General features: G+C 42.0%; 1 protein-coding gene across 5 annotated transcripts in view; it reads left to right on the top strand.

Moving 5' to 3' along the window:
• Nucleotides 1-14,266, top strand: part of Gas2 (growth arrest specific 2) — a 107,910-nt gene that overhangs the window by 59,689 nt on the left and 33,955 nt on the right. For 4 of the 5 annotated variants that reach the window (XM_038313810.1, XM_038313812.1, XM_038313815.1 and 1 more), the window contains exon 6: nt 2,382-2,489. In XM_038313810.1, coding sequence (XP_038169738.1) covers nt 2,382-2,489 — 108 coding nt within the window. Of the gene's footprint in view, nt 1-2,381; nt 2,490-3,975; nt 4,103-14,266 lie in introns of those variants that run through there. The other variant, XM_038313814.1, reaches the window with a different exon arrangement.

The following is a 14,266-nucleotide window of genomic DNA, read 5'->3' as shown; positions in this document are numbered from 1 at the left end:
GCATAGGTGCACTTGACTTCGTGGCTGGTTCAGAATGTGAGTCTGTCTTGTAAGGGATTGCTTCACCATTTCCCATCATTTATGCCTAAATCCATGCCCTGATTCCTAAGTGAACAGCACATGTTTCTTCATTTTTCAGTGGAAGTCATCTTTAAGGCTGTCTGGATCAGGCTCCCTCTGCTCTGGTGTTTTCTTTCTGGATCTAGGCCTCTTTTGTTCCAGTGATCTTTCCCGTGTGTCCTTTAAGATCCACTCCATTGTTAGTGTGATTATGTATGTGTCCAGTGTCCATCTGTGGAGCTCCTTTCTGTTCCATTAGGGTGTTAATGCTTTATGTCTAGGGTTTAAGATGAGGTAAGATATTATCTTAGCCCTTAAGGAGATGCTAAGGTTGACCAATATTGCCTCACTAGGCTCCCGTCACAGTGATGACTCAGAATCTTAGGCTTGTGTTATTAGAAAAATATAGGATGGGAGAAGAGACGAATGGATCTGTGTGTCCTGAGTTAGTTCTTTCACTTTCAAAATAGTGCTATTTTTGAGGCACAGTTTGGTTGTTCTTAGGTAGTTTTTTTTCTTGCATTTCTCCTCCATTCCTGGTTTTCACTCTACTGTCTTTTGTTTTCATACTTCAGGAACCTTCCATACTCTAACAAAACCATTATATAATTCTTTTATAATAAAAGTTAAGGGAGTTAATAAATTACTTTCCTTATAGATTTTGCTTGGTAAAAGAGTGATTGAGTCATTATATCATTAAAAGTAATGTTTGAAGTCCTGAGTGATATAGCCCAGGGTAGAGAGCACTTATTTTTCAAGCATAAAGACCCTCATATAAACAAAACCTGGTCATACCTGTCCTGTAAACACAGTGCTGTGGTGATGGGGACAAGAGGATATCTGGTGCTTGCTGGTCACTAGCTCCAGGTTCAGTGAGAGACTCAGTATCAAGGAAATAAGGGTTAGGGTTGAGATCACCTGGTGTCTTCCTCCTACACATTAACACTCACACACACACACACACACACACACACACACACACACACCTCACAAACTTGTGAGTATATATCCAATACTGACATATATATAAACACAGAGTAAATGAATAAGTAAATAAACAATGTTTGGATTTCTTGATGGCCAGCCATAAGTATCCTAACTTTCATATCTGTTGAATTAATATTAACTTTACAACATGGTAGCTACTAACAGCCGGTTATAGTTCAAGGAAATTATGGTGAAGTATTTGACATTGAACATATGAGATATTTGGGTTACTCTGGATTGTCTGAAAAAGCTTTCTCATTAAAAAACATTCTAGAAGTTTCGTGGATTATGAAAACCAATGAATTTTCTAGAGATATTCTTAAGATTTGCAGTGTTCATACCTGTTTATGAGCTCTCCAAAAGAATATTAATCAAAGTCATGTTTTATTTTCTCATTTTAAATGCCAGCTAATACGGTATTTGGTAGCTAAGATGGGATGGAACACAGATGATTATGAGTGATCTGTTGGTGAAATTTCAGGGGGAAATCTTAGTGTTTCAAACAAAACAAAAAAAGAGTTTCCAAAAACAAATAATTTTGTCATCATTTATTTCAAACTTAAATAAGTTATAGTGGAATTGTATTAAAGAAGCATTCCATGTCTCGTGCATTTGCCCTAGATTTCAGTATGGTTAAATTATGCATGCTTCATTTTACCACTCATTGCCTTTGTTGTGTGGACCTCACACATGGTCTTTCTTGCTGTCCAGCTTATGGCTGCTGCCATGACAGTTGATCTCATCTGCTCTTCTCCCTCCCCACCAGCGTCATCATCAGCTGTATGTTCACAACCTCAGAAGATGCTCCCAGACCCTGGTCTTCACACTTCAGCCAGGGTCCCTGTCTTAGTTAGGGTTTTATTGCTGTAAAGAGACACCATGACCACATCAGTTCTTATAAAGGAAAACATTTAGCTGGGCCTAGCTTACAGTTTTAGGGGCTCAGTCCATTATCATCATGGCAGGATATGGTGGTATACAGGCAGACATGGTGTTGGAGAAGGAACTGAGGGTTCTACGTCTTGATCCTCAGGCAGCAAAGGGACTGTTAACACTAAGCCTAGCTTCAGTGTATGAGACCTCAAAGCCCACTCCCACAGTGACACACTTCCTCCAACAAGGCTACATCTCCTAATTATGCCATTCCCTATGCACTCATGTTCAAACACATGAGTGTCTTGGGTCCATTCCTGTTCACACCACCACAGTCCCTGTGCTCACATCGTTTCTGATATAGAACAAGTCTAAATGATTACGTTTGGCCATGTTTGAATGCTTGGAGAATAATCACATACGATTTTATTGGGGACAATGAATGTGCTACTCTATTTCAGGTAAAAAGAATCTCTGAAGATCCTCCCTGCAAGTGTCCAACTAAGTTCTGTGTGGAGCGACTCTCTCAGGGTCGATACCGAGTGGGAGAGAAGATCCTCTTCATCAGGGTAAAGTCCTCTTTCTTCTTCTCGTCTCGTCCTGTGGGAACGTTTTCTGAATCTGAGTAGTCAGAGAGAATGTCAAGGGAACTATGGCATGTGACTGGCCAGAAACACCCTCTGGTATCATTGAGGCTGCAGGGTGTGGACATGATAATATTCTAAGGAAGGCTGGGTGAACAGAACATGTCTTTATGCATACAGAGGTATCGGCTCACATGGAACAAGGTAGCCATTTATGTTTCCTAGACTGGAATGAAAATGCACCCTTCCAGGACTTTCCATGTATCATAGTGTGGAAATAAATCATCACCCTTTTGGTTCTGGACAGCTTTTCAGATTAGTTCAGCGCGGGTTTTCCACAAGTCTGGACTAGAGACCCCTGTGATGAGATGCAAAGCTCCATCTTGGAAACTAGGGATAGAGTGCAGTTGGGAGGAGATTTGCTTTGCATCCTGGGGTCCTGGGTTTGATCCCTACAACCCCACAAAACCCCCTCAGTACAGTATCCTGGCTTAACAGTGACTAACACTTCCCATCTGGGTTAGAAGAGAGAATGGCTCCATCTTAAATCATCGGTGTCCTTGGGGGCTGACACTGGCTCTGTAAGGCTGAGTTTAAAGCTTTTTACTCCGAATCTGCTTTGCTAACAGTCAAGAGAGTTTGGTGTCTCAAAAGAAGTTTGTGATATTTGCGAAGGCCAAAACTTCTTTAAAGCTAATGAAAATGTAACTTCATATATACCCCTTGAAAGCTTTGGTTCAGAAAAGGTTTTTTTTCCTTCTGTGTCCTTTGGGCCCTTCCTAAGGAAAGCACGCTTTTCTCGTTTGAGCCTGTTAAAAGCATCATGTTGATCACCTTGTAGGACTGAAGCATCTTAACATATGCATCAGGTAAGATCGAGGAACACCAAACACTTGTCTGAGATGACCTAAAGGAAACTCTTGGTATGAGATTTTATTCATTTCAACTTGCAGCTGAAATATAGTAGTATAGCAGGCCTCTTGAAGAATCTGCAACATGGATAAAGAAATTTTTATCTTAAACTTTTTTGATTATTTCATATTTTTACCTAATTTCAGGTTAATGTTGACTTGATATAAACAAATCCAGGTAATAATAGCTTTTCTGATTGGGAATGGCAGCCTTGTGATATAAACAGACTATTTAGAGGTCCATGAATCACCCTGGGTTTAGGGCCTAGCTGGGGAGGCAGACACCCAGATTGCTGCTGTTGCCTTGCTTTTCCTTGCAAGGATAAGGTGCCTTTTAAAGCTCAGTTGCCTGCCTGCATATCACCACATTAAATAATGATGCTTCAGAGTCTCTATGGATGCATTGACATTTTACCAGGCTGATGGCTCAGTTGAGAATTAGCCTCCCCTAGAATGAGACCCCAGAGCCTACAGTCAAAACAGGGCCTTATTAAACAGCCTTTTCTTTTTGTGATAGAAATGTTAATAACTTGGACACTGTTTCCTCCAATGTCACCTAGGATCTCCAGGCAAAAGAATCCATATGCATACTTAATTGTGTCTGTCTGCACTTCGTATCTGTTCAATTGCCAGAGAATCTGATATTGGTGTTTATAGACAGCATAAGATTTTTATAACAGTTACCAGGTGAGCTAGTTATTGACGGTCATTTTTCTTTTTCAGGAAATGCTTCTTTTCTGCTAATTTTATTCTATCATTTATAGAAGAATTCAGGCTTTTATTGTGAGTGAAGTCATCAAGTTCCCGAGTGGTGGTGTTTTCACTTAGTGTGGCACAGGCAGGCAAGCCTGTAAAATCATGCCGCACAGTGGGCTGGCTCACGACTGGGAGTGAGGTGCAGCATCAGGCTGTCAGGATGTGGTTGCAGCAGTTCTCGGTGACGTTAACCATAAACCTTGCACTGTCACATAGTTTTACTCTTTTTAAAATATAATTTTCATGTGAAAATAGATTTTTTTTCCAAAAAGTATAGTTTTAAGGAGTTTTTATATCACTACTTAAACTGGAAACTAAATCTATGTTTACAAAGCTAAATGCCATGAACACATTTTCACAGATATTTTAAAATTTTTATTCTTAAGAATTTCATGTATACATATTTTCATCACATCTACCCTACTCTACTTTTAACTCCTCCCTACATCTCTCCTTCCAGTTTCATGTGTTTTGCTCTTTAACAACCCATTGAGTCAGATGTGTGTTGCTTGTATATACATGAGTGTGGGGCCATCCAGTGGAACATGGTCAACCCTCCAGATGCACTTACCTGGAAATACCTGACTCCTTCCCCAAGTATCTATAGCTTCCAGTAGCTCCTCAGCTCCCTCCCCTCATCCATGCTGAGCTGTTGACTGGACTGATTGTGTGCATGCGGTCAGAGCTGTTGTGAGTTCACGAGCCCAGTGGCCATGGAGCACCCAACAGACACCATTCCACAGCCTTCCTCTCCATCTTTTCATCTCTACTCCCCTTCTATGATACTTCCTGAGTCTGAGGATCAGGAGTTGTGATCTACAGACCCACTATGAAATTAATTTTGCCACCGTTTGGAATTGTGATGTAAATATTTTGAGATAGAAGACTGTCAAAGGGGTTGCAACCCATAGGCTGAGAACCTTGGAATTAATCTCTACCCAAATATAATGAAGCCCTTAGAACAGAGAGAAAACCTCTGTAGTTTTTTAGTTCTGGTTTTAATCTGCATCTTAGTAATCTTCTCACAAATGAAAAATTATAATAATTGTCTCTAGCTGATGAACAACAATTTCCCAATGCCAGAATTTTTCCTGTATTTCTCATGAACAAAACTGTGGGGTTGTTTTGGGGAGCTGAACTAGGGAGTTGGTTCCCCACGTAAAGCATGTACCACACAAGCATGGGGACTGGGTTCATCAGAATCCAGGGAAAACTGCACTTGTAACCTGTGCCTATAACCATGGCAGTAGGTGGAGACAGGAGAATCCCTAGAAACTTGCAGGCTAGGTAGCCTGCTTAGCAGCAGTAACATGCAAAAGAAAGTCTGTGTTTAAGAAGGGGGATGGCAAGGACAAATCTCTGGAGTTGTTCCCTGACTTCTGTACATGCACTATGGCATGTATGTACATGTGGTCACATACTAGAACCTATGTGCTCATGCACACAAACATATACACACAAAGTATTTTTTCCATCATAATATTTTTATTGATTATTTTGGTGTTTCACATCATGTACCCAGAACTCATTCACTTCCCATTCCTCCCAGGTCTGCCTCCCACCTTGTGACTCCCCACCCCTGAAAAATGAAGAATTAAAAAAAGCCACAAGTCCAATTTGTGTTGCCCATATACTCACTGGAGATGGTCAAAATTCTAGTAGCCAGCTCCTTAAAGAAAACTGAGTCTTTCCCACCCACACCCCTGCCAGAAGGCCGCTATATAGTTTTTAGAGTTTTGTTTTTTCTTTAAAAGCAGCTTGGTATCTATTCTGAAGGTAGAACCTTACTATCATTCATGGTAAATCTCTCATTTATCTCAGGATTTAGATGGCCATGCCAAAAATCTCTTTAACAATTTCGCAGTAACAGAGGTATTAATAATTCCAGTCCGCCGGACAAGGCTCCTGGCTGCTATCTGGATTCCTGCATGCCCTTTCTCCCTCCATCTCCTGCATTCTAATGGTACCTCCTGTATTGAAAACTCATCTGCAACCCTGTGTATAAGCTTGGGGAAGGATTTCAGAATCCCCAGTGGGATAACTAGTGTGCAGTCTTACTGTGACTTGTAAAGTGTCCCCAGGTGAGCCACATCAACATCTGGGAATCCTATACAATGCAGACTCTTGCACATTCCCAGAGCGAAGCAGAAACTCTAAGGTTCGGGTCAAACAAGTTGTGTTTTCACAAGTCTGTGAGTGGTCAGCATGTTTCCTGGAGCTTGAAAACCATGAATCTTTAGAGAGAAAGAACTCCATATAGAAGGAGAGTCCCTGAGGGGGTCACACAATCAGAAATACAATCGCATCTCATTACAAAAGAACATGAACCTTAAGGTAGAGAACATTTTCATTCCATTTGAACATTTGTTTTCTTTCCTTGTGTATGGGTGTTTTGCCTACATGTCTGTCTGTGCTTCATGTGTATACAGTAGCCATGGAGACCAGAAGGGAATCAGCTTCCCTGAAACTAAAGTTACTGTGGTTGTAAGACACACTATAGGTACTGGGAATTTGACCTGGAAGAGCAACCATCTCTCCAGTTTCCAGAAAATGAATATTTTGAAGACATTTGTGTATTGCGTGGGAGTGGTTAATGTACATCATAAAGAGTAAGCTTTTCAGTCATGTGAAGTGCTTTATATGGAAATAACTATATGGATAAAATGAGAATAAAATGATGAAAACTGAAGACCGTTTTTATATGCTGAGAGCGTAGAGTTATGAATATGAAAATATTTTCTTCTTTATTTTTGCCGGTGAAGACTATTAAAATAGGACCCAAGAGAAGTCAGCAAACTGGGACAATTATAAATTTAAAATAATTAAAGGTCCTTTGAAAACTGTTATTTAATTAGCTGACTGCTCATTGTAATGGATCTTCTTTGAGCTTACCTCTTCTGGATGAGGGGCTGCATTGCAGTTCTGTTGCTGTTATTTGGGCCGGGAAGGATGATGTGGTTTGTTTAAACTTCTTCTTCTTCTTTTTTTTTTTTTTTATTAAAGATTTCCATCTCCTTCCCTCCTCCTTCCCCTTCCCTCCCCTCCCTTCCACCCATACCCCCACTCCACCCTTCTCCAAGACAAAGAGCCATCAGGGTTCCCTTCACTATGTTAAGTCCAAGGTCCTCCCAGCTCCCCCTAAGTCCAGGAAGGTGAGCAACCAAACTGACAAGGCTCACAGTGAGCCCGTCCATGCTGTAGAGTTCACGTTCATTGCCGTTGTCCTTGGTTTCTCAGTCCTACTCCACTGTCAGCCACATTCAGAGAGTCCGGTTTGGTCCCCTGTTCCATCAGTCCCATTCCAACTGGACTTGGTGGTCTCCCGTTAGATCTGTCCCACCGTCTCAATGGGTAAACACACTCCTCACAGTCCTGACTTCCTTGCTCATGATCTCCCTCCTTTTGCTCCTCATCGGGACCTTGGGAGCTCAGTCCGGTGCTCCTATGTAGAGAAGCTATATAAGAAGGTGAACCCAAAGAAAAACATATAGTTATCCTCCTGGATACTGGAAGTAGACAAGATTGCCGGACAAAAAATGGGAACATAGGGGTGGGGTGGGATGGGGGGAGGGGGGATGGGGAGAGAAAAGTGTGAAGTGGAGGATGGGAAGAGCTTGGGGGAATAGGATGGTTGGGATATAGGAAGGGTGGATATGGGAACAAGGAATTATATATCTTACTTAAGGGAGCCATTCTAGGGTTGGCAGAGACTTGACTCTAGAGGGGTTCCCAGGTGTCCAGGAAGACGCCCCAGCTAGGTCCTTGGGCAGCTGAGGAGAGGGTGCCAGAAATGTACAGATCCTATTGCCATACTCATGAATATCTTGCATATCACCATAGAACCTTCACCTGGCATTGGATGGAGAAATGTTTAAACTTCTTATGTGTTTTTCACTACTGATGCCTGACAAAAGACAGCTTGTTGGGAGGGGTAATTGTGGTTCAGAGTTTAAGACTATGTGGCCTGCTGCGGCAGGGGTGACACAGGATGTGACCGTTGTCTGGGGAGATGGCATTGCTCACATTCAGGCTGGGTCTTACCTCTGGGAACACCCTCACAGACATTTCAGGTCTGTGTCTCCTAGGTGATCCCAAATCCAGTTCGGCTGACAGAACTCACACCTGGATAAAGCTCTTCTCTGATTTTGTTTACAATTCTTTCTATTTTGAAGTCTTACTTTGTTGATGATTATCCCTAGGAAACTCACAAATACTAATCCCCTCTCTGAGTACTGTGTTTTGTCTCTGCAGACCTCACTAGTGAACTAGAGCTGCAATCTCTTTGATCATCAGTGCTTTAGTTACTTGATATCTCATCCCTATAAAACTTAGCAACGTGGAAATACACCAGAATAATAGACCAGTATGAACAATCTGTACTGGTGTATGAAATAGTAGCAAACTACCCTGCTGAGCCAGTAGATTTCCCATGGGGCAAAATCTCCACACCTAGCAACATTCCTCTAGTGTTATGAGCAGGGCATCATATGCTTTGAGATAACATAAGCATGAACATGAGAGTTTTCTAAATTAACCACAATGTATTCCCATAATAATGGGAAATAATAATAATAATAATAATAAATTTGGGTTGTTCAAAGTATATTCTAAACAGCAAGCATTCTGAAAACTGATGAAGACATCTGTAGAGATTGACAGTAAAGAGTTTCGCCAGCTTGTTAAATGACTCTAAATCACGATAGTTTGTAGTATGATGCTTTACTCTTTTGCCTTTTGTGGTGGGACCTACCACCCAGCTCCCAAATAAATCACACACAGAGGCTTATTATTACTTATAAGCCTGGCCTTAGCTTGCCTTATTTCTAGCCAGTTTTCCTTAACTTAAATTATCCCATCTACATTTGTCTCTGGGCTCTTTCCTTTTCCTACTTCTGTGTATCTTACTTTCATTCTTACTCTGTGGCTGGCTGGGTGGCTCAGTGGCTGACCCTTGACATCCTACTCTCCTTGTTCTCTCTAGTTCCTCTATTCCTCTTTCTCCTTCTGTTTATACTTTCTGCCTGCCAGCCCTGCCTATCCTTGCTTCTGCCTTGCTATTGACAATTCAGCTCTTTATTAGACATCAGGTGCTTTAGACAGGCCCAGCTTCACAGAGTTAAACAAATGCGCATAACCAAAAGTTCCCTGACAATAGTTGACTTTACTAGTCTCTTCTGAACGCTTGGATATCTTGCTGCAGTTCCTCACCACAGTGGTAGAAAACTCGCTGCCATTCCCATTTTAAAGTCAAGGAGGCTAAGACACAGGACTCAAGTGACTTCTGAAATTACACAGTCTGACGAGAGTGGCACATGCCTGCAGTCCCAGTGTCGGGAGACTGAGGCAGGAGGACGGTGGGGAAAGGGCCAGCCTGAGACACATGGTGAAACTAGAGCACATGGGCACACAGTGGAAGTGTCTCAGTCTTTTCAAATCCTTTGAAATATCTAAGGAGTGGTAAAACTTGGGTCCAAACCCTCGACGTTTACATTAACCCTTTACCAGTAAGTGATGCTGATTTCTTTACCTGCGGCTCATTGGAGCATTCAGTATTCATTCTTTAATCTTCTAGAGAGAAAATCCTGAGGAGTATTTCCCAAGCTATTCAACCTTAGAATTGGTCCCCGTCCCTTGTTTTTCTTAGAGTGTCATCTTAAGTTAGGGAGAACACATTTTAGAAAAGATACTATGGGTTGAAACAAAACTTTAAATTATTTAAAACTCAGAATTGTATTGAAATACAAGTTTTCTAGAACTTGCTTACCACTGTTACAAAAAAATAATGTATCTCAAGGCCCTTGCTAATGAAGAGGAAATACTGGGTCTGTACTCAGTTTTGTCTGGAAATGATTCCCAAGGAAATAAGCAGAGAGACTTTGTAGGAAAGACAACGGGAATTTAATTGGTGACATTTGTGCTAGGAATTTCCCAAAATACTTTGTGTACTTTGTCCAAGAGATTCAACTCTTTCATACAGAAAGCTAGGAAATTGTTTTTAATATTTTCTATAGCTAACAGAGTGTTTACTATTTCAAGTAAGTGTTATGTACATAAGGTTTAAGTCCAGACTCCTGGAAGAGCACACTCCACTCCAAGCCTCCTAGTGCTGGCTGTCAAATGCTAGTCATTTATAGGGTGGGGAAGGCGGTACATTCCTGGGAGGGAGGTGGAGGCAGAAGGGTCACTTGCTATGTAGCCGAGGAAATATGAGACTCTGTTTCAAACTAGATCAGCATTTTAAAAGTCCAGTTTTATGACACATTTACAGTTGATTATAATAAATCACCCTCTGCCATTTTCCCTTAAAGTTCTCAGAATACAGAGTGCATTTCCCCTACGTGAACAACTGGGCTCATTCTGTCTATGCAGCTTCTCGCTTGCCTGCATCAGTCACAGTTAGTACGACTACTACAGATGCTAACCAAATGGCGCCGCTCAAAATGCGTGGTCTTTTGTCAGTGTCAAAATGAGTTAGAGCTCTGTGCAATTTAAGGTACGCCATTATCTGTTTGAATCCCACAATAAAACTCAGACAGTTCTCTGATTACCTGAATCATCTTGTTGAGTCTTCCATTGGTAACTGCTGAAAACTCTGAAGCCCATCAGTTTTCCTTTGCGACATTTTCATAGCCTGCCTCTGCATTTTGTTCAACTTAATGCTCTTCGATCTAAAAATCTCATAGTTCCAGACCTTTTGTCTCCCATTTTAAGAAATGTGAATGTCCAGGAGCCCTAAATAAAAGGCAATAAATAATTTAGCTGGCAGTCAGGAGAAGGGTTTGCAGAAGGTGTCTCTGAATTAACTCATCTAAGATCAAAGGAAAGGTCACACACATTGTTATTGACTTCATGAGATTTTTTTTCTTTGCCCTAAAATTTCTTCAGAATATTAAGTCTGTGTGGTGAAAATCAACTCACTATGGCTGGATAAGCCTGAAAGGTACCTAGATCTGTTGCCATAGTAACCGACCCTGGCACTGTCTTCTGGGACTCTGAGGGGAGGTCCAATGAGAGAGTCCTGTTACCTGCTGCTGTTTTGACACATATTGATTTACTGGGAGTAACAAATAGCCAGAGTCAAATTGCAGACTTCTCCTGGTGATGAAAAATAGGCTGTTGTGTAAAAACCCAGAGCTGTGAAGAAGTAGGAAGCCAGATTAAAGCCTCCGCTTGTCTCATCGCAGGCACTGCAGGGGCAGCCGTTACCCAGAACCTGGAGACCCATGTTTGTGCCCACCCATCCACCCTGGAAAGTTAGGAGAGTGGCAATTTTATTTACAAAAAAAAAAAAAAAACAAAACCAAACCAGATTAACGAGTTATGCTTTTTTAAAGGCCTTGTTTCCATCTAGGTACATAAAATCCCAGAACATGGCTGCAGTGCTCAGATCCATGAAAACAAAAAGGCGCATTTTTTTTTCTTTTTTCGTTTTTGGTTTTTCGAGACAGGGTTTCTCTGCAGCTTTTTTAGAGCCTGGCCTGGAACTAGCTCTTGTAGACCAGGCTGGCCTCGAACTCACAGAGATCCGCCTGCCTCTGCCTCCCGAGTGCTGGGATTAAAGGCGTGCGCCACCACCGCCCGGCTGAAAAGGCGCATTTTTGAACACCTCCCGTTCTGGTCCATTTGTCCCAGCACGGCATCAGTTTAGGCAAAGGAGCCCAAAATACTTAAAACTGAATGCAGTAAATTCAGCATTTAAATTACCTTCTTTTAGAGAATGTGTTTGCTCCTTTAAAGAATTTTTACTTGGTATTAACCCTTGTTCACTGGTGCTAACAACAGGGCGTAGATGACACTCTGGCAGAAATGTCTCTTTGGCACTTAACAAACAATAACAAACCCTGTTTGCCCCTTCCCGAGGAAGTGATGTGTGGTAGAAAAATGCAAAAATAATTAATTAAGGAGTTACCCCCAACTGAAAGAACTCAGATGGTGTTGGCTTTGTTGGTTGGTATGAACTCATTACTGAGCACAACTCGGCCTTCAGCACAACAGCTTATGCTTCCAAAGCACAGAACTGAAAGGGGAACCAAGAAATTGTGACAAATCTCCCTGCAGTGGTCATAGCATCCTCCATGGTGTGCTGTCCCTCCGCGGTGTGCTGTCCCTCCTCTGTGTGCTGTCCCTCCGCGGTGTGGTGTGCTGTCCCTCCTCTGTGTGCTGTCCCTCGGCGGTGTGCTGTCCCTCGGCGGTGTGCTGTCCCTCCGTGGTGTGCTGTCCCTCCACGGTGTGGCATCCCTCCGCGGTGTGCTGTCCCTCCATGGTGTGGTGTCCCTCCACGGTGTGGTGTCCCTCCACGGTGTGGCATCTTTCCACAATGTAGCCTCCCTCCACAGCGTGGCATCCCTCCACAGTAGCAGCGGTCTGCTCACTGTGATGGGACTTTCACATCGTTCTTCAGGAGTTCCAACATCCCCCCGTTAGTAGTTTTAGATAATTCTTATTTTGACGGGACTTATCAAAGACATTGGCTTATAAACGATCTCATTTTAGTACTGTTGCTACTCATCAAAACAAGCCAATGTGATCCTTAATTTACGCATCCTACTGTTAGCTAGCAGAGGCTTAGTGACCTTGCAGAGGGCATCCAGACAGTAAGTAATAAACCCAGTTTAAATCGTATTACAAAATTATGGTCTCTGAATTTTATAAGTTTAAAATCTACATAATAAATTTTATCATTTACATTTTCCTTAAGATGAAAATACTTAGCTGTGTTTGGTGGCACAAACCTTTAATCCCTGGAGGCAGGTGTAGGCAGAGCTCTGTGAGTTTGGAGCCCACCTGTTCTACAAAAGAGTTCCGGAACAGCCAGAGCTGTTACACAGAGAAACTCTGTCTCAAAAAACAAAACATAACAAAAAATTTAAATTTGTCAGACATTTGTCTTAAAAAGAACAAAATGAACATCCCACAGTAATGTGAAATTGCAAGCTGATTTTTTTTTCTTCCTCTTGAAGTCTTCCAAACAAGAATAGTTTTGGTTTAAGTCATCTATGCTAGTCCAAATGGGAGTTGTGTAGAGGGGAGAGGAATGAAGGGAATGGAGCAATTACATACAGCGTTGTGCGCTCTTGAATTATTGATGAGACTTGCTTAGCCTGAGGTGGAGAAACTGAATTATTTGTCTTTATAAGTCCTGTATAATCCTCTCGTGGGCTCAGGCTGCATAAAGAGAACGCAGCAGACCCATGAGGAAATACATCCACACTGGGCCATCGTGGAGCTTGCAGTGAGTATGCATGGACAGGCTAGGCAGTGCAAGTATCTCCAGTAAGAAGTAACAATATGTCTTTAATGCTGTCTCCCATGCAGATAGAAAAGTCAAATTTCTGTATGGCCTGGTCACTTCTGTCCTTGCCTGGCATTTCCCTCTAATTCCTGAAAGATTTTATTCTTTTCCACTTCTTGGTAAGACTGTATTATCTGTGCTAAATGCAGTTGGTGCTGTCCCCTTAATCACAAAGCCTTGCAGCCCAGCTCACTGGAGTGGCACGTTCCAAACATCAGTAGCATTAATCATACTAATTGATATTTTTGACTTTGCCAGTAACTAATACATGGGAGTAATCATTTAAAATTTGGTAAGACATCGTTTTTTTGCAAAATAGTCTCCTACCACTGTGTTAGAAGCAAGAATTTGAGGAACTCTTCAGTGGTTCTTAACCTCCCTAAAGCTGTGAGCTGTGACCCTTTAATGCAGTTTCTCATGCTGTAGCGACCCACAACGATAAAGTTATTATTTGTTGCTACTTCATGACTGTAATTTTGCTACTGTTATGAATCATAACGTAAATATCTGATACGGAGGCTGTCTGATATTCAATCCCTGTGAAAGGGTCGTTTAACCCCAAAGTGATCAGCACCCACAGGTTGAAAACCCCTGCTCTAGACTGTGGGAAGAACAAGGTCTAGAACTTCTGAACTGGTTATCAGTGTGTTCCTTTCCTTGTTGTGATAAACTGGCGAACAAAGCGACCTAAGGAAGGAAGCATGCCTTTGGCTACAGTGTAAGAGTGCAGTCCACCATGCGGAGAGTGCAGCAGCAGGGTGCACAAAGACGTTGGAGTTCGGCTCTGTGCCACCTGTCTCCGC

Source organism: Arvicola amphibius, chromosome 12 (genome assembly GCF_903992535.2).
Source record: "Arvicola amphibius chromosome 12, mArvAmp1.2, whole genome shotgun sequence".
NCBI lineage: Eukaryota > Metazoa > Chordata > Mammalia > Rodentia > Cricetidae > Arvicola > Arvicola amphibius.
Note: the sequence above shows the minus strand (reverse complement) of the source record. Positions and strands in the feature narration are given on the sequence as shown.